We start from the raw sequence: 20,277 nt of genomic DNA on the forward strand, positions 1-20,277 counted from the left end.
TCCTCGGTAAGATGCCCAGTGTCATCCCAAAGGAAACTTGCACGGCTGTGATATAAACCTCTGATAACTAGTATTACAATAGAAATTAAAAGCACTGACAGAATCCAGAGCTGCCGGAAAAAGATGCACTCTTATGATGCAAAGAAATCCCATGTTTATCTTCTAAAGTGCCCTGCAGCAAGCAACGTTAGGGTGGAATTTCAATTGCCCACAGAAGTTAAGTAACACGCTTGCTCAGCTCCACCGAGCACTCAGGTGACAGCAGAAGAAGGAGACGTGACGTTACTGTTATCGCATTAGAAGTCAGCCTGGTCTCCCACAGAAAGGGCGTTAGGGTTATTTTCCTCTTCGCATCATTTCTGGTTTTACCTATTAGATCAAATGAAACAGTCAAAACCAAGTTTGCTTCTCCACTAGGAGATAGCAGGTGGCAAACCCCCCCCCCAAAACCACATTGGTGTTTACAGTATCTTTTTCAGATTCGGTATCTGGCAGCCCCCCTCCAGGAGAAAACCAATATTAGAAGAAAACAGCCCAAGTTCCCAGATCACGATAGCCTTCAATGGGACTTGCCCACACCTGCACAGAGTGATACATTGAGAGAATCTGTGTGTATTTAGGAAGTTGAAAGAACATCTCAGGCACACACATTAGGGCAATTGCTTGCTCCAGTGAGCCACAGCAAATAAAGAAAGCAAACATCTCAAGTTCTTTTGCTAAAGTGATCTGTCCTCAAAGCACAGAAAATGCCAGACAAAACTCCTTTCCTCCTTCAGGGAGCATTCAACCTCTCCCTACCGTCTGCTGGGTGCAGAATGTACCTACGTGTCATCGCAGCGTATGCTGCAGTCACAGGAACGCAACAATCCTGTACCCCGTATGCCAACAAGAAAGACATATGCAAAGAAACTGCTGCCTCACGGGGACTGGCAAGTGTGTGTGGGTGGGTGCTAGCAGAAAAGTGAGACCGAAAACAGACTTGCTCTTATACCTCTAGATGGAGGTTACATCCCTCTTCCTCTTTCCGCCTCAAGCAAGTAAGCTTAAATCATCTTCAGTGGGCTCCTTTCATGACAGCTCACTTTAAAATTTTTTTCTAATACACGATCTTTTTGTTTCTTTTCTAACACAAAATAGGAACCACAAATTCTCCTGACTTTTTTGCTCCAGCCTTCTGTCTTCATTTTCTCTCCCCTAAAGCTACTGATGTACACGTATATTCGGAGTGTAAACGACACTTCTGTAAAACGTTGTCTGGGGATAATTAAAACAATATTGACTTTCTTGATCAGTTCAAAGACCTTTAAAAGTCATCTGCTGAACATTAACATTATGTTCCTGGAATATGATTACAGATTTTTGAGTAGCCCATAAAAATGGTAAGATGACCATCTCCAGAACTGTGCCCCACCGGGTGATTTCTGCAGCTCTGAATTATTGGGCTGAAGAGAGGGATAATCAGTTTTCAAGCGAGCTGTCATTTACAACTCATGCAAAAAAGAAGAAAAGAAAAGCAAGGGCTGATTGTTCAAAATTGAAGTCACGTTTGACACAGAAAGATACAATGAAATCCCTTCTGGAAAAGCAGGCTACGACTTCCAACCCGAACACCCTCTCACCTCTTCTGCTTGTGGCACGCAGATCTGCCGCTGCCCGGCACAACTGAAAGCCTCTCAGAGATAAAGGGGCCAAGTCTCATACACATGAATGTACACGTAAACCTATGCCTACTAACCCTACAGAACAAAACTGCTTCTCACCTGAACTGCAGACATACTTCACGGCTCCACAAAGAACAGCGCTGGCTTATGCTTTCATAAGCACCAGCAGAATATAATAAATCTACAGATTTGATGAGTACCATTTTCCATTTCTGCTTTTATCATATAACCCACTACGGAGACAGCTATTTTATTTTTTCCCAACATTTTCATCGGCTGTGGGACACTGCTTCCAACTCCAAAGCTTGCACTTGCACTCCCAAATCAAGAACGGGAAAGTTTTCAATGCAAGGCCCAGGTTAGGCACACACCCCAGTATGACAATGGTTTGTTGCCAGTTTCAGCCCAGTGAGACACTACGTTTGAGGCAGGTCCCCAGGTGATGTAAGCTGTCACCTTTCTATAGCTACACTTTGCACTGTCCACAGGTCTCAACTTTTAATGCATTGTAGGCTTTTTCCACTGGCAAAACCTGATTTCTATCATTTCTCTTACCGATTAACTAGACATCGCAACCTCTACTCTAAAGAGAAAATGCACATGGGAAACCTGGTCAAGGTTTTGATAGGGTTGAGGAGAGGGAAGGAATGAGGAAGTGACCTAGCAAAGGAAAAAGGAATTTTTCATGCCGGGAATTTAAAAAAGAAAAGTAAGAGACAAATTACAAGACATTGTTTCCTAAACAAGGCTCTTCAAATGCATCCGGAAGGATGGAAGGCACAATGACTTGTGAAATTTATAAATGCTGGGTAATTGTTAAATTGTTGTCCTGGTGAATGAATCCATGAGAAATCCAACATCTCCTGCCAAGGCGCTGGCATCTAGCTCCTGTAACTGTGTTATTAACTGTTAATCATCTACTTAAGTCAGCGTTCGTGGATGAACAGCTACCAGCCAGGAAGATCACTGAAATGGAAAATGTGGAACAGGGCAGCTCTTGTAAAGACCCTGATCTCCAAATAAGGCTGACGCCAGATCACCTCCCACGACACACTGAAGATTAAAGCACGAGCCTTTCACCAGCCAGGACAGAGGATGGAGGGGAAAGACCCCTGAAGCAGAACACTACGGCCAGCAGACACTCACACCTTCAAGGGAAAAAACCCCACAGGCTGCAGAAAGTAATTGTGGACAGCCCAGAGTCTCTGATTAAAGCTCAAAAGCCCCACAACCCATAGAATTGTTTCTTTTAGTTTATTAATTTGTCCATGTTTCTTTGGTGCTATCTAAAATAAAGATGAGTTGTTTCAAAATCTCTTTTTGCCACAAACACCACGTGTGCCTGAATGTTTAGAAAGAGCACCCCACAGGTTCAAAGCCAGGGCTAAAGGCCGTTCTTAAACATGCACAGACAACTGAGGAGGACCATGACTTCACCGCTGCGCCCTGGACTGCTAGAACATGAGATCCCATTTATGCAGTGGGAAAAAGAACAATTTCTGACCAGCAACTGTACCGTGAAAAAAGACCAACACAGACATACGCACAGAAGAGTTGAAGAGGAGGGAACTGGATGATAAATTTAGCGTATTTGCAGCCCACTGCCCAGAGAGCTGTGAAATACCTATCTCAGGTAAGTATGGCAGATAAACCCAGGCTAAGCAAAGACACCAGCTTTGTGCTTCAGTTGCATCAGGTTAAATGCTAAGGCACAGTGCTGGATGTAGAAAAGTCTGCCTCACCACCGCTTAGATATTTCATGAAGAGGGACACGGCTACTCTCAGAGAGCAGCGCCTGGAGAAACGAAGAGGGTACCCTGCAGATACCAACTTGCTGCTCCCAGACACAGGGGCTGTGGGGACCTACACTCCTGCCCAGCTCCGAGCACGGGAGGAATTGAAAGATGCTGCTTCCGCGAGCCCAAGAACAGGTCCAAGCTGTAGGAGAAAAGTGCCTGGCCCCAGAGACAGGGCCAGCCCAGCCACCCTCTGCTCCTTCCCCCTTCCCTGTGTTTATCTCCTTCTGCATCCACGACAGGGCAATGTGCAGGCAGCTGTTGAACCAAGTTTGTGTTGTATGAATTTGCCTTTCATATTATCAACAGCCCTTCAGTTGCAACTTGTGCCAGTTGCTGCTTTCTTCATTGAAACACAGATGCAGCAAGTAAGAAGAGCAGCATTTACCCTTCCACAGGCAAAGCCACAGTTCATTTCTCACAGCACCCCTGAAATGTCAAAACCCATGAACAGCAACAGCTTATAGAGCTGTCAGAGTGCTGGATTGGGACCTTAGTTTTCCAACTAAAGTGTAATTCACCTCTGCTTACAGTAGGGTAAGGGGTGCAGTTTAAGCAGAGCCTTGTGGGTTTTTAAGAGATTTTAACACCCAACTCTCAGCACTTCCTCCTTACAGAAGTTTTTAATAGAGCTGATAGTTGTGTAAGAATGTTAGAGCTCCACACGACTTCTTTTCAGTGGTAAAAATGGAAAAGGAACTAAAAAAAACACTGATATGCAAACCGTATGGTTGTATACACCATGTCAAACCCTTTATATTGAGATATACAGCTAACATAAGTAAGTTCTCACTATGTGTTATTTGGTATTCAGAACAAGTTTCAAGCTGCTACAAAACAAAATAAATGTGATAATTCTAGAACGTACCAACTCTCAGCTATGCTAACAATGTTGTGTTTCCTTATAAAATGAGAGTTCATTTTCTCAGACCAAAACATGACATTTGGAAATCTTCTGTATGAGAATCGCCAAGATAGAAAAGAATAATTACTACATATTAAAATGTGTGCCTCTGTCCACAAAAAATACCTCTTTACTGATTAAGAGACAAGAATTAACTACATCCTCAGGAGAAAAATCTTTATCTTACATCTAAGCTTCTTGTACCTGGTACCATGAAATAAAGAGCCTACCCCCATTCCTCTATATTAGACTGCTGTTTTCAAGGAACACAAAGAAGGAACACACATGCAGCACATGCTTTATTCAAAAAACCACTTTTGTCTTTATTTTTGATCTTCAGTTGATCTCAGCTTTCCGAAACCCACAAGCGGAAGGGATTTCCTACATGAGAAGCATCTCATTATTATATTAATAAGCCTTAACTGCATACCATTCATGTAAATTCAGAGGTCTATTTTCCGTCACCTTGCACTTCCATTCACAGTCACACAAAGCAAGGATAAATTGGATATTAAGCCCTACACACCACATAAAACAATTACTCGGTGTTATGCACTTGCTCTAAACAGGCTTCAAAGACTGTACAGCAGCACTGCAGAATCAGGCCCACGCAGCACCAAATGCCCCCAGTCTTTCCATCACTACTCTCTGAAGTCCTGGGAGAGTCACGGCATCTAATTGTATCTGTTCAATAAATAAAAGTCATCATATACAGGATATTAGTCAACTCATGTCTACAAGAATACATCCACCCTGCAACAGCAGGAAAAAGCGACCTCGATCTTGCAAGCCTCCAACACAAATAACTCATTACCTCCCTACTACTCATGTCAATGTAGGAGACCGCAGAAGAGCAAATCAAGAGTGCAGACTGCAGGCTGCTCAGAGAGGAACCTCCACAGCAAACTGGATAATATCGTAGTGTTCTGTAAAGCATTCATTTGAACATTATACAGAAGGGAGATTCATGCTGCTGTAAACTACAGTTTATAGCTACCAAGTGTTATATGCATGTTATAAACAGAAATTTATAGCTTCGTTCCCTGGTGGAGCTGAGGATGTACCCCCAGGCTAAGCAGTAGCATTTAAATCACATCATTTAAAAAAACCAAACAAAACCAAAACCATTTTGACCATTGTAAAAGTTAGCAAGCAAAACCTTCAACTGAAATCTTCAATTCCAATCTCATTTTTCAGTAGTAACTTGTTATCCTTCTAAAGAAACTAAAGTGAAGCTCATTTTCCATCACTAATTTGAAACATTCCCTAACCTGAAGTGCTCTGCACCTCCTAACATTTATTTTAAATAGTCACTAAATTTATTCAGAATAGAAGCTAGAGTGGGAGACATAAAATTTTGGGAAAAAAGCATTTTCTATTTATTATATTGCCCCTTTCATTTCTGACTCAGCACAAACCACAGATGGAAGCAGAAATCTGATGTAAAAAGCATAAAATGAGGCTTTCTTTAAACTTCTGACTGCACACGTAACTGCAAGATGTTACCAAGTTTATCAGAAGATTTAAAGGGATACTTTTTATTGAACAAGAATTGTTATATGCAGTCAGTCACATCAGATACTTCAAATTGTTTTATTGTCACAAACTTCAAACTTTTAGCATCAACATTTTCATGCACTTTTTTCTTCAGACACAGAACTTGAAACTAGCACTTTGTTTCTCCACTCTGATTACAGTTGCCACTGAAATGAGCTAAATAAGCCAAACGTAATTATGTAAAAAACATCTCTGAAGCTGAGCAAGCAGCTACCTCCAGCATAACACAGCTTCATGCCTCCACCATTTTATTTCCTTATCTTTTGCTGGTGTTCTCCCCTATCAGTCCAGCTCCTTGCAAGCGTTTAGAAAATATTACAGTTAATGCATACATTAAGTTGATGATCTGATTTATAATAGAGCTGATGGAAGTTGTATTTTTACAATAGGTATCTGTCAACATGTGATTTTTTTTTTTTAAATTATTTTGTGATCTCTACCATAACTGATTGCAGAACAGAATTAATAAGATGAAAAGCTGAACTATCTGAAGAGCTACAACAAGTCTTTTCCTTTTCTGGAAAAGGCATGTTGCTCTTTTGACTTACTGCTAAACCCAAAGCCTCTTCTTTTAAGATGTTCAAGTCAACTAAGGATTTCAATTAACTTGAATCCTTTTTCAGGCAGTTTCAAAAGAAAAAAGGGAAGCAAATTTTTTGGTAGAAGCACAAATATGGTACCATTTACTGTGGATTAAGTTAGGGCTTTTTATTCTGTTCGTAATGTTCATTCAAACTCCAAGATTAAAAACATATTTCCTTTCAAGAAAAGCTGCTTGGCTTGTTTGGTGCTTTACAGTGTTAAAAAAGCCCCATATGTGTCTCATGAAACTTCCAAAGGAATCTGCCAGCCCAGAAATTCATCCTTACGTGCATTACCAGCAGCTGTTGCAACAGACAACATCCATGTTTTAACACAGACAAAATAAAAATTTACTGGAGATTGCTCAGCTGGACTTGTCCTTCCTTATTGCAGTGTCTACCAGACATGAAGTGTCATTAATCAAGTCACACTTTCCATTTAAACCAACTCCCACCTTAATTCACAGCCCCGTGCTCCCCCTCTCCTTCTCTCAGGGCTGAAAACTCTTCTTGGCACAAGCCAGCTGGCAGAAAGATGCTGACATAAACTCGATCAATACTTCCCCACACACATTTGCTTTCATTGTGGCATGAATGTCTCCTCATCCCCACCTACACTACCCTCCAGCTAAGGAAAAAAAATAGTAATGTGTATTTTCTTCTTTGCTAAGGAAAGGAAGCAGCTGCGCTGGTTGTGTGGATCTGAAAACTCCCTCAAAGTTGAAGACAGAGGGAGGAACACAAACCTCCTCAGCACAGTTGGAAATCAAACAGAGATGTGTTTTTCTTCAGAGGAAACACACGAACACGAGCTGACCCTTGATATACAAGCAGCTAAGTCAGTCAAGCAAGATGCAGAACTTTTGCGGCGTTAACAATGCAAGCAACTCTGCAGTGCTTGCATTTGCTACACTTAAATGTTTGATTTATGCACCAAGGTTTTTTGAAGTGACTTCAGAGTTTGGGTTTGCAGCAGAAGCGAGCAAGACAACCAAATGCCATAAAGCAAGACTTGCAGCAAATAGCATTCCTGAAATAACCCAGTAACAGCTCACCTACAACTACTTGCACATGAAACATTGAGGAAAAACCTTGAATAACAGGAGACACTGAAAGGAAACAGTGTTTCTAACCATAGTTTAAAACACAAAAAAGTTTCTAGGATTTCTCTTGGAGGTTGTCAACAGCTCTGTTAGTGCCAGAGGCATACTGTGATGCTGCCACTCCAGGTGAGAGCTATGAGGTGAGGCTGCAGTGTTTGGCCCGATGCCTTCTTGTCATTCAGAAAAACCTTCTTTTCAGTGAGTAAATGAAAGAAGGCACAATCCTCCTCCGGAACAGATTCTATAGAGATGACTTCCTTAGCTTGCACGTTTGTCCTGTCACTGGGATTTCTTCACTGAACACGTTCTTTTATGTGCAGCTTTCCAAAGTCATATACAAATGCTAAAAGCACAAAGTTATCCCCCAGTCTGCTTCTCTGCTCCCCTCTGGGCACATCGCAGCACCACTAGCGAGGAATCCCACAGCCAACTTCTGCTGTCACATCCATCCGTGCTCTCTTATGTCAGGGCCCCAGACTTGTAAAACTTAGTTTAACCCACGATGCAGTCAACAGCAGAGAAGACCAGCAAGGGGAGCTCAAGCCAGAGCTCCAACGCTGCTGCACGCAGCAGCACACAGCCCAGCTCAGCTTCCCTTCAGCTGTGCTGTCATAGATGTGAACAGACGTGTGCCCAGGCTGGGATACGGCCTCCCCTTACACACCGGCTCTTCAGAGCAGAGCCCAACTCACAAGGCCAGCGTAGGGAGCGCCTCAGGTATGGACAAAGTCACTCGGGTCTACTCCCGTCACCCATATCCAACTCAGCCACACAAGGCAAATCAATCACGTACTGCTCTGGCACAATGCTAAGGGAAAGACTGCTAGAAAAATACCCAAATGAAATCCCTTCCCCGTGCCATCTCAATAGTCCGATTTTGTCAAGCCACAGCTTGATGCTGTGCTGATGTTTTCCTTTAGCTGATAACACTACTACTCATCACACTCACTTATAAAAGCTGGGGCTGTTCCATGTTACCACCAGCTTCCTCCTCTTGGTACTATAAACAAGATATTAAGGCTCCTTTTGCAGCTGCTGCACGCACAAGAGGCTTCGGTATCTTCGGAAGAAATACTTGTCCATCTGTTCCTCTTTGTTTCCCCTGCCCAGTTTCTTGCCTCTCTCCTTGTCTACAGACTTAAAAGGAACAAGTCAATAAAATAACAGCAAGATGAAAAGCTCAAGTCCAAGACCAGCTAGACTTGGAGGCTGGGTAATGGTTTGGGGAACAAACAGACCAAAGCTGTTCTTGGCTCTATTAAAGGCGGCTTCATTCATGCTACCGAACAGGTACGCAAACCCAACCGAAAGGGACTGAACTTGTCACAGGAGCGCCATTTTTGTCCCATCCCATAGATTATTCTGTCCATGTTAGCACGAGCATATCTGTTTCAGAAAGACAGATAGGGAGAGATACACGCAGCAGATTACACACCCACCAAGCTCAACACGTACCCCCTAAGATGTTTCCGTTACGTGACTCACATGGAGCTCCCAGCAAGGCCAGCTGCACGTGCCGGCAGAACTGCCTTCTACCACCATCCCGAGCACACCACCGACTCCACACAATGCTCCACACAAAGGCCAGTGAACACAGCTTCCACCAGTCTTACCAGAGAGATTAAACAGCAACACACAGACACAGATTACAGGCAGAACAAGCTTTTACTTTTCTCATGATCTGGGATAAAGTAGGAAAAAAAAAAACCGTGTTCATTAAGAAGAAAGTATAACAGATATGACATTTCAGCTTGCACCTCCAGAATCCCAAACCAATGATTCAGAAAGACCCTCCTCCCCAGCTCCAATAAACACAATTGTACCAGCAAAGCCATGAGGCACTAGCTCCCAATCTTCATTTGGGAGACAGCTGCATCAATTCTTTACAAGCACTAAGTTTAACAAACAGAGCAAGTATCTCACATACGGGTCTTCAGACTTCATATTTTTTGAATACAATGTTCATTCTGAAGCCAGGGAAACTGCAGGAACTGAAACAATGGCAGTGGCAGGATTGCTCTTCTTGTCATCTTCCACTTCAAAACTGACCTTTCTGAGACAACGGCCTTCTACAACGATAACACAAGCTCTGCAGCTCTATCACAGCTATGTGCCACCAACCCACAAGTACTAACCGCCTTGAAATCACTCATACACCACCTCCAGTGTTCGTTTCTACCACGCTTAACCAAGCCAACTCCAATACTGCCGTCAGGAGCGTCGCAAACCAGAGAATGGAACAAGTCCTATTAAAGGTTCTTTTCCGTCTGCAATTTCCATGGTTGCCTGTGCAGTTCCTGCTTTCTCAGGGAAAACAGTCACCCAAAGAAACCCGTGAAGCAGCATTACAGAGGAAGATGCACGTAGCCCACAGGTTTGGTGCACTGCATGTGGTGTTTTCCCCACCTGAGTCAGAAACCATGCGGATTTAGTACCTGTTCCGAGATTGCTAGCTGAAGCCACAGAGCCTGTCTATATTGAACTCCAAAGAGTAATCAAAAATTGTTACATTAGTGCACACGAAATGGTAGAAATACCGAAATACTCATGGAAAAACAAGCAAAGGCCTGTTCCCACAGAAAACATGAGTCCGACAGGAAAGCAGGCACATCTTCGGACGTAACAATAAACAAGAGACAGGATAGGTCCTTGTTCCAAGAATGACAAGCTTGAGTTGTTCAAGTTTTACTTGATTATAAATGCCAGCTGTATACCTGCATCAGTTTTGCATCTGCTCTGAGTTTTACTGCAGAGCAATCCTCTCGTACAGCTAATGAAAACTACTACAGTTACAGAAGTCATTTATTAGTAAAAACACAATAATCTTACTAAATACACAGATAACGAGAAAATCAAGGATACTGGGAGCAAGTTCTTTAAAACAGGAAGCATCTAACCTAGAATATCCCATAGTCTTTATGTACAAATGCTACAGCAAGATATTATCGAGACCCACACTAGCATTTCAAACACACAGCAGCAGTAAAAGCAAGAGCCGAGGAAAAAAAAAAAAACCAACAACATCAGAACACCAAGAAAACACAAAAGGAAAAAAAAAATCTGACTGACATACCAGTAGTAATCAGTGACAGATGAAACCCCTCACTTGCTAAACCTTCAGCTCTGATACTGCCCTTACTGAGCTGCAATGCTCAGCAGAAAGTGACCTGCCATACAGTTCACTCAAGCTGGAATCTAGACCAACTTTCCAACTGCTGTTAAAACACTGATGCTCCACAGTGTATTATTAAGAGGAGCAAACACATTTAGCCTGCTTCAGCTTCCTCTCAAGCCACCCACCAAAAACTTTCGCCTCCAGCAATTCCCCCTACATTCCCTTCTTGGAGCAGAAGAGCTTCCAAGACCCTGACTCCATGTTGTAAGGCCAAAGGAACCACCTGCCACCAGTTATTTCCAAGACACCCAGTGCTCATGTGTCACACATGCAGAGCACACATCCAGCTTTGCTGGAGAGCTCTAAGGGAAATAAAAGCCCAGGCTTTCCCTGACGGCTGCTGCAGACTGCCTCCCAGCCTACAGTAACAAATCCCTGAGCAAGTCTGCTGTGGGACTGGAGGCAGGTACAGAAGCACTCCACACATGTAAAGTTGCTCAGCCATTTCCTTTTAGCCCAGAGTACCGAAGCAAAGCAGACAAGTGTTACAGAGCAAATAATTGTTTATAAATTGTTAAAAGCTGTGATTCTTGTCCAAAGTTATTCACGGATTATGTACATGCAAAGAGGAAGACTATAAAAGAAAATACTTTGGGTTTATAAAGAAGAGTCAGGGTACACAGTACTCACCATAATCAGCTGAGAGGAAAAGATGTTAAATTGTTGTCATTAATACCTTATTAAGTCAGGGGAAAAAAACACAGAACATACCCTGGCCTTACAGTGACATTTTACAAAACATAACCTCCATCCTGCCTAGGACCGCATATTTGGCTTCAAAGAACCTTGAATTCTCTCACATCTTTTCACATACTGGACAAAGGAGCCCCAGTTAGAAGCAGGCAGAGCTGTGCTGAGAAGGACACTGGTTGGATTCAAAGACCCAGGGAGAAATTCTAACCTCTCCCAGGGCAATATTTATTTTGCTGCTGTTTTCCAGCAGGCTGAAGGCTCACAGCTCTGTGACCTGCTGCAAGATCAGCCATCCCAGTGGCAGGGGTGACAAAAATCAGGAACTAGAGTCAAGTTCAACAGCACCTTCTCAAACACTTCCCCAGCGTAACACATTCAAGCTTACCTACCTCAAACAACAAGCCTTGGTAGACACAGGCACCTGCGGGACAAAAAAAAAAAAAAAAAAGAAAAAAAAAACAGATTAGAAGTGAGTAACACCAGCACACTCTCCAGTGAATCTGCTGTATAACAGGACAAGCAGCACTGAGCAGCCAGCCACCTCTGGCCACGCACTTGCCAGCGACAAAACAAACTCAGTTTTGGTGCAGCATGGCAACCCCTGGGTAAGCTTCAGACTGCAGTGTCAGGGACTCTGGCCAAGATGGACTCAAAAACTTGAAGAATGGCACGAACAAGGCAGAGACAAAAGGAGAGACCTGCCAAAACAACGCAGCTGATCTTCAAGAAGGGGTTAGCACATGCCTCTGCAGCACCTCACCAGACCACTGATGAAGCATCACAGCATTATAATTGCAAGAAGTTGCCCAATCTTTCTCAGACAGAAGTCAAGGACACAGACAACAACCAAAGAAAGTGGGAGAATGCAAGGCAGTAAAACAGGAGCGGACACGAACCTCACAAGGACCTGACTGCACCATCACCAATAATCACCCACTTTTGAACGGGGTTGGTATCATAACCCATTCCCACAATCACCTCACACTCTCTCAGACAGGTGACAAAGCGCCACTCGTGCGAGGGGCATATGTTCTCTCCCTCCACTGTCACAAAGGCTGTCCCCGATAAGATGAGAATTCTCACAAATATACACATAAGATGAAGCTCAGAATTGTAACTTGGAATAATTGCCCGAGCTCTCACCGAAATAAAGGGAAGCCACAGCTATTCACGGGCAAAATATGGCCCTTAAAAATGCAAGGTTACACGGCATTTAAATTGCATGCTAAAGAGCAGACTCTTCTCTGTGCTCCTATAAATCCTTTTACCATTTACAGGAGAAACAAATAAGCACATGATTATACACATGAAAACGCAATCACGGCAAGAAGAGCCAGTGTAAATTCCCGCTCCTAAATCACTCCTCCGTGGGCAACAGGTCACGTTCCACCTAATGATAGGTTCACGGGACGACTCCTGCTTCAGTCTTCCTAGTCCTCACGACTGACACTGCCGGCTGAGAGAAAGGCTCTCCAAGCAAGCGATAGAGATGTACACCCATTCAAGCATACTGTATATATTCTACTTCAATAAATCAAATGAGAGGTTAGAAAATAAAACCTTGAATAAGTTGAATGACAGTTCATTCATTGATTTTCTGGGAAACAGCCATTCTCGAACAACTGTACATATTTGTCTACTGAAAACGTGACAAGAATGTGCAATCAAAAGCAACCCAAGAAACTCAAAGATGAAAAGAAAAGAGAATGCGGGAAAAGCTGCCTCAAGGGACCACCCAGAGAACTGCGAATTTCCTCGTCAAAGAGTGGTGTTTCCCATAAAACGCAGATTAGACAAATTTGTACAGAAAACCTTGGAGGTACACTGCTTCGAATCAAAAGCTCCTCCTTCGAGCCGGTCTTCAGCTCAGCTACAAGAGGCTGCAGACGTACCATCAGGAATTATTTCCCCTTGCCAAGAAGATGAGGCACAAGAGCCCAATCGTGTTTCTCTCAAATTCAGCAGATACCTTTCTACTCATATTGACAGTAAACAAACCGAGCCCTACCCATCACATGCACAGACTGAGCACCAAAGAGGACTAACATGCTGAAACACTGGGTTTCACTCTCACATCCGCATACATCCCCCATGCACCGTACGGTTAACCACTTCACATTTGACAAGCGAGCTCTGCACATTCATGGCGGCGCCAAGTTCCTCGAATGCAACTAAGACTCAGACTCTCAGCGATTACCTGTTCATTTATTTACTTGACTTTCACAGCAATTAGTGTTTACAGAAGGGAAAAAAAACAAAACAAACACTTGACCGTACCTTGACTTCGTGTTACTGCACTGATTTTCAGATACCAATTATCTTCCTGCCCCCCACATCTCTCTCCTCCCCCACACTCTTCTTTTGGCAACAGAGGATAATTTCAAGGTTCGTCATCCAGCTGCACCTCAAAACCCAGTGCAAAACACAAGGTCATGTACTGTTGGAAGGCACGTGGAAAAAAATACCAGTTACTTAAGACCAGCGCAACTCGACTGTTTTACTCCTAAAAAAGGGCTGGCTGCCCTTTCTTTTTTGCTCACGAACAGCTATAGTTCCTTAAAAGTCCCAATGTAACAAAGTAACAATGGTTTGACACCCTAAAATGTGAAATATGGTCTCAGAGCCCCCCCTGAGGATTTGAAAGCCTTAAAGAGACAGGGGAAAACTATCAACAACAACAAAAAGTATCAGCATTTCCTACTTTTGCTTCGAGAGGCTGTAATTACATCTAGGGCCCTTTGTGCCAGGCACTATAAACACATCGTGAAAGAGCAGTCATGTGCCAAAGAGCTCATCACCTACAGGGCCAGAGCACAGAGTAAGGACCGAGACAGCAGGGCGAGAGCAGCTGCCTCAAAGAGCCCAGGCAGGCAACAGCAGGAATGAGACAGACCTTCAAAAATTTCTCTCTCAGCTCTACAGCCTACTCCCTCCGCTGCACTCTGTAGAGACAGGCTCACCCCAGCCCATGTGGGACTAGAAAGCAAACACAGAAAGTCTGATTCTTCTTCTCCATTAAAGGAAAGACATATTTCACTCCCTCACAAGTTACCAAGGATATAACCCATCTTTACAGGACTTTGAAAATCCTTAGTTACAAATATCTTTTAACCATTTTTTATTCCCAGTTGTGAGTGAGCCCAAGACATCACACGCACGTCAAGCAAAGCAACATCGCTCTTTGTTATAGTGCTCTGGCTTTGTATGCAACTCCAAGTCACCAGTGTGATTAGCAACTGTTTGCAAAGCTCACCTGCAAGGGCTTCCTCAAATGATCATATTGCCTTTCACATTCTGAAGGAGCTTGGGAAGAAATCCCCAAACTTTTTGCCTTGGTATTTTTCTGTTGGGCATCTTGGATGCAGGTGGTTGGTAGGGTAGTCTTCTGGTTTGGGGGCTTTTTGGTTTGGTGTTTGGGGTTTTTTTTTTTTTGGTAAAAGTTAAGTCTGTGAGAGTACTGCCCAACAAATTAATATCCCAAATTCCTATCTAACAGCTCCTCAGCTCACACATACATAGCTATTTTTAACTACTGTTATTCACTAAGATAACTATATCAAACGGGAATCACAGTGTTAGGGTGGGAGCAGCATTTGGGGAGTCTGCCACTTCAGAAACCAACAACCTACAGTTGCATTGTCAAAGGAAAAGCTGGAAAACAGCCTAAGAGCACAAATGCAGCCACACTGCACTCCCAAACTTAAAACATCAGTAACTTTACTGCCTGACAGCATCGTAAGATCATAACCTTGCACTTTTTACAAGTCTGTCCAGAACACATGTTTAATGACAGAAGAAACCAATGCTTGATGCCTGCTAAGGCTCTCTCAGAGCACTCTTACAGCAACATCCACGCACACCAAGTTGAACTCAGCCCTCTTCTCCTAAAACAAGGAAAGGTGGGTGACTGCTACCTACTCTCCACAGCTCCTGTCACTGCTGCCCCGGCCGGCAGACTACAAGCACACACCACAGCGTTTCAGAGTCCCGTGGGCAAGCGGCTTAGCCCTCACCACTGCCACGAACACCCGTGGAGAACGTGCCGGGACAGCTTGAGGGCTGGCTCTGCCCTGACCCCTGCCACTGACTGACCCAGCTCAGCCCACCTCACACGCGGGCACTGGGTGGTTTCTGTGGGTTTGCACAACTAAAACCCACAAAAGCCCTTTTGGGTAACACCACCCTCAGCTTGGCAGGGGGTTCACTTGCCGTCCTGGGCTGCCTCCTCGCCCTCCCGCCGTCAGGAAAAAGGAGCATGAAAGGAAGACCCGCAGCCCCAACCCGACCGGCGGCACCCCCGGGCCACCCTCCCGCCTCTCTCCAACCCGTGTGCTCGAAGCGGGACACGCTCCTCCATCCCCGGCGCTTAACGCCCGCCAGCTCTCAGCCGCTTGTGGGCACCCCACCATCACCACCACCGAGCGGGAAGAGCCGAGGGGCAGAGGCGGGAAGGGCCGGGCACGGGCACGGCTTCGCCCTGGGCCCCCTCGCCCTGCCTGTGGAGAGGCCGCCAAAATGGCGGGGGGCGGGAGGCGCACCCCCGCCCGGGCCGGTGAGAAGAGAGGGAAAGATGCCCCACATCCCCCGGGAGAGGGGGGGACTTCTCCTCAGCGGGGGAGCTCAGCTTCTCCTCAGGGCACCAACCACGAACGGGACGGGGACGGGGCCCGGCGCGGCGACTCACCTGAGGCGGCGGCGACGGCCAGCGCGGCGCTGAGGAGGTAAAGCGTCGCCCAGGCGGCGACCGGGGCGCCCATGGCCCCGCCGCTCTGTCCCTCCGCCTCCGGCGGCTGCGGGGAGGGGAAGGGGGCAGAAAATATAATTAAAAAAAAATTTAAAAAAGAGGGAAAAACGCCGCGTTGGGGAGAAAGAGGAAGGGGGGGGGGGTGGCCCCGCCGCCCCCTCGGCAAGTGCCGGGGCAGCGCCTCGGCCCCCTCCCCGCCGCCAAACTTCTCTCCCCGCAGACAAAGCGGCGGCGGCCGCGGCGGCCCCCCGCCAGAAATGCGCCGTAACCCGCCCGCCCTCCGCCCCGCCCGGCCCCGCCTCGGGCAGCGCTTTTCCCCCTCCCTCCCCCGGCACCTTTCACGGGGAGGGGGGCGAAGGCGAGCGCCGGTAGCGCCCAGCCACGGCCGTGCCCCTCGAGTGGGTGCGAGGGGAGCCGACCTTCTCCTCCTCCTCCTCCTCCCCGGCTGCTACCTGGTGAAGTAAAATCTGTCCCGGCTGCAGCGGTAACGGCGGCTGCAGCGGCGGGCGTTTGTCCTACGATTAGGCAAAAGCAAACGTGTTTGTGTTGGAAAGCATTGCGGGAATCGACCCGAAGAGCGTTTCACAGCTCGGGGGGGACGGAACACTTGATCCTGGTCACAAATCGATAGGCTGGAATGGAGAAGTCATCCATCTCTAGGGGTTTTGAAGCTTTTCATTAGCTATGTGTGCATCTCACTGTTGTTTACAGGATTAAAAAAAAAAGGGGGGGGGGGCATGATCTGTTTACTAAAAAGAACTGTTGGTTCTTTCAATTTCAATTTCTTCCTTCAATTTCAGTTCCTTTGCTCTTCACCCATCATGTCGATTTCCTCTATAAAGGAAGACTCAAACATTAGCAATCACAAATCAAGCACTCAAACTAAGAAAAACTACCAAAGCACTCCACAACACCTGAGTTCATCTCTCCTCATTATAGCATTTTCTTTCTTTGGGCACTTCCCCACACATGCAGTACCCACGCACTTCCCAGCTCCTGGCCAGTCGTTCAAAACTTACTATTTCACACTTCCAGCACTGCACACTCAAGAGAAGATAATGGAGCCAACTTTTCCAAGCTCTTCTGCAATATGAAAGTTGGGTTCCTTTAAGTCACAGGATAAAGCAAGCCAGCCGCGAGTTTTGAAGTCACAGCCATTAAATTGCTACATGCAAGAGCCTAAAACCGAAATGAACTAGAAAAGTGATCCTAGTTTTACCAGTCTATGAATGAAATCTTTTTTTTCCCTCAGCTAATTTCAATGTACCTGCTTCATAGCAGTATCCCAATTATCATGTAGCAGCCAGTCAGTTGTACAAGGCTGGACTGCTGCAGCCGCCTTCTCCCGCTTTCTATTAAACAAAGTCTGTCTGATTAAATGCAACTATGCCAGCTAAATTTAATAGTAATTCCTCATGGTCATTCAATCTGTTCAATTTTGATTCACTTTCTAATGAACACTACCCATCTTGAACTCCAAGTTGGAGGCCAAATTTTTTCAGGACTGTATGCCATTAATTACTGTACCGTAATTCCAGCAACAAATGTGAGAAGTGAAATGTACAGCATGGCGCTGATCCAAGATTCAAACAGGGATTCGCATGACGAGTTTCTCGGTGCTTTACTGAGTTAATACTTATTAGCTATTAGCAGGAGGTACTTTTTATAGAAATAGGAGCAGAGAGACATAACAACTACTACTGCACACGCAAACACTAACCAAACAAATATTTCATGTTCATTTCAAATACAGTAGAAATGATGAAAGGAATAAATACACAGGCCCTAATTCCCTTCTAATTACTCACGTGAAATTCAGGACAACCTGACCAAACTCAAAGGAGCACTAGCAAGCCAAAAGAGGTGGAAATCGTAAGAAGAGCCAGGCACGTACAGGGCTCATTAACTTAATAGATGTGTAAAGTCCAAGAGATGTCTGCCGCGTAGAGACACTCTTATACCAGGTGTACGTTCAATAAAGCAGCGACTCAGTGGAACATTTCTGGTTGCTTCCTGCCCTCCCTTTCTGTTAACCACGGGTAAAACCAAGGCAACCAAAGACAACACTGCCGATATTTTCTTGCCGTATAACCCCCTTGCCGAAATGCCCAGCTCCCTTCAAATTACTGCAGCAGAGCCATCTGGCTCTTAGCTTTGGATCATCTGAAGAGATGCAGAACCACAGCCTCTGACACCTGAGTGTTTCAGGCAGTGTGGGAGACAAGCTCCAAGAGACAGCATAATCTGGTACGATAAGGTATTTTTGATTGACACCACTCCACATAAAAATTTATCACCTGCTCATGCTCTCAGCAAGATTGTGATTCTTACCAATGCATTAACAGAAGCAAGGTAGGTCCTTCCCTACTACATAAGATAGAAAGAAAGAGACAGAAATAAGTGATTATTAAGGAATGGCAACTGTACTTGGGAGGTCAGTTTCGTTAGTCTTTCCTTTCACATGTATTTTTCATTGCTGGGCTCAGTTGCATGCCAGTCTATTTCATTCTCCCTCCACCCTTTTCTTCAGGGGGAGGATGAGTATAGAGTTGGAAGCCACAAAGCAAAATTGCTTACCTGCACCTTTTTTTGACTAATTTATGCTGCTGTCCATCTTTCTGCTGCTATTCTCTATGCTTCTACAATTTGTTTCCCTTGTTCAGCCTCCCCCTCCCTATTTCTCCTACCTTCCTTTCTGCTGTTCCAAGCTTGATTGTCCTTCCCTCTTCCTTTTCTCCCCGTCTCCGCAGTACTGACCTGCTCATCATTCCCATGCCACCATCTTACTTTTGTCGTTTCTCCAGCTTTCTTCCAACAGGTCCTGCTGCACAGTTCACAACTGCTGACACCCTATACAGCCATAAAGCAACAAGGCTTTGCTTTCTGGGAGCAGAGAGCAAACTGACTGCCAGCATCCAGCTCCTTTGCTAAGAATGCTGTTTTCCATGCCCAAACTGTCTTAACAAGTGAAATCAAGTTTAGGAAGGTCAGACCTACTACGCTTCCTCACACTCCATGTGTCTTTTACTAGTCATGTCTACGTTCATACCCATTCAGGAGGGTCTCTCTGCTACCAGAGTCACCCCCTCGATAATACTCCGTATTCCAGCTCTCGCCCATGCCCGCCAGCTCCAACCCTCCTGCTGTGATGCATTTTGCTCCATGCTGTGTCCTGCGGGGCCCTGCTACTACACGCTACTAGCCCTAAAGCCCTTAAGAAACCAAGGGATTTAAGAAGGAAATTTAGGAGACCTCAAAGTCAACCAAGGCAGCTCCTTAAGGCCTGTGTTAATAGCCAGCAGGCAAGAGAAGAAAGATCCAAGCTGAGCAACAGAAGATACGTGATCGTTGAGGGAATCCATTCCTACACAAAGCTATTTCAGACCATAACACAAGTCCTGGTGCAACACAGGAGAATAGCAGAGGTTGAAGTCAATTCCTTCCCGCCTCACCAATGTACCCACACAGAGAAGCAAAACGCTGCTTTGTCAGAATTAATGCCATTCTGGTGTCACCAGACCTGAAAAAGTAGATTTTTCTATCACGTGGAGAGAACAGGTATTTCGCCACTATCTGTCAAGGCAGATGGTGTTACAAGTTTTAAATCATTTGAGATGACCATAAAAGTAACTTACATTAACACTGTTCCAAAGAAGCTGTTAAAGTCAGAAGAACTCAAGATCCATAATTTAGATAATTTTGGAAATTTACCCATCCCACCATATGAACGAACACCTTTTCCCTCTGGAAAACATGCATTTAAAAGAATATATTTCTCAAGTTTTGCACCAAGGCCTCCCACACTGTTTCAGAAATTCAAAGTTTTGTAAAGTCTTGTCCTTCACATCCTTTTTTTTTTTTAAACTCCTAATTCAATACAAAAGCAGCATTTCTGTTTTGAGTTTATTTACAAGTTAACAGCAAAAATGAAATTACAAAATAAGCTTCAGACAGTCTAGAGAAATACGAGATTGTTTTAAGACTGAAAGCTTGAAGGGTGCATCTTGCAAAGCAATGACCCAGCTGTTAACTGCAGCCACAGATCTTGGAACTAGCAGCACAA

At 44.9% G+C, this 20,277-nt stretch overlaps 1 protein-coding gene across 1 annotated transcript in view; it reads right to left on the reverse strand.

Moving 5' to 3' along the window:
- FRAS1 (Fraser extracellular matrix complex subunit 1) overlaps positions 1-16,227 on the reverse strand; it is a 174,618-nt gene extending 158,391 nt beyond the window's left edge. Inside the window, exons 1-2 of the mRNA XM_050896422.1 lie at positions 16,155-16,227; positions 11,860-11,891 (exon numbers count right to left, since the gene is read on the reverse strand). Coding sequence (XP_050752379.1) covers positions 11,860-11,891; positions 16,155-16,227 — 105 coding nt within the window. The remainder of the gene's footprint in view (positions 1-11,859; positions 11,892-16,154) is intronic.
- Positions 16,228-20,277: the final 4,050 nt, after the last annotated feature.

Source organism: Gymnogyps californianus, chromosome 4, assembly GCF_018139145.2.
Source record: "Gymnogyps californianus isolate 813 chromosome 4, ASM1813914v2, whole genome shotgun sequence".
Lineage (NCBI taxonomy): Eukaryota > Metazoa > Chordata > Aves > Accipitriformes > Cathartidae > Gymnogyps > Gymnogyps californianus.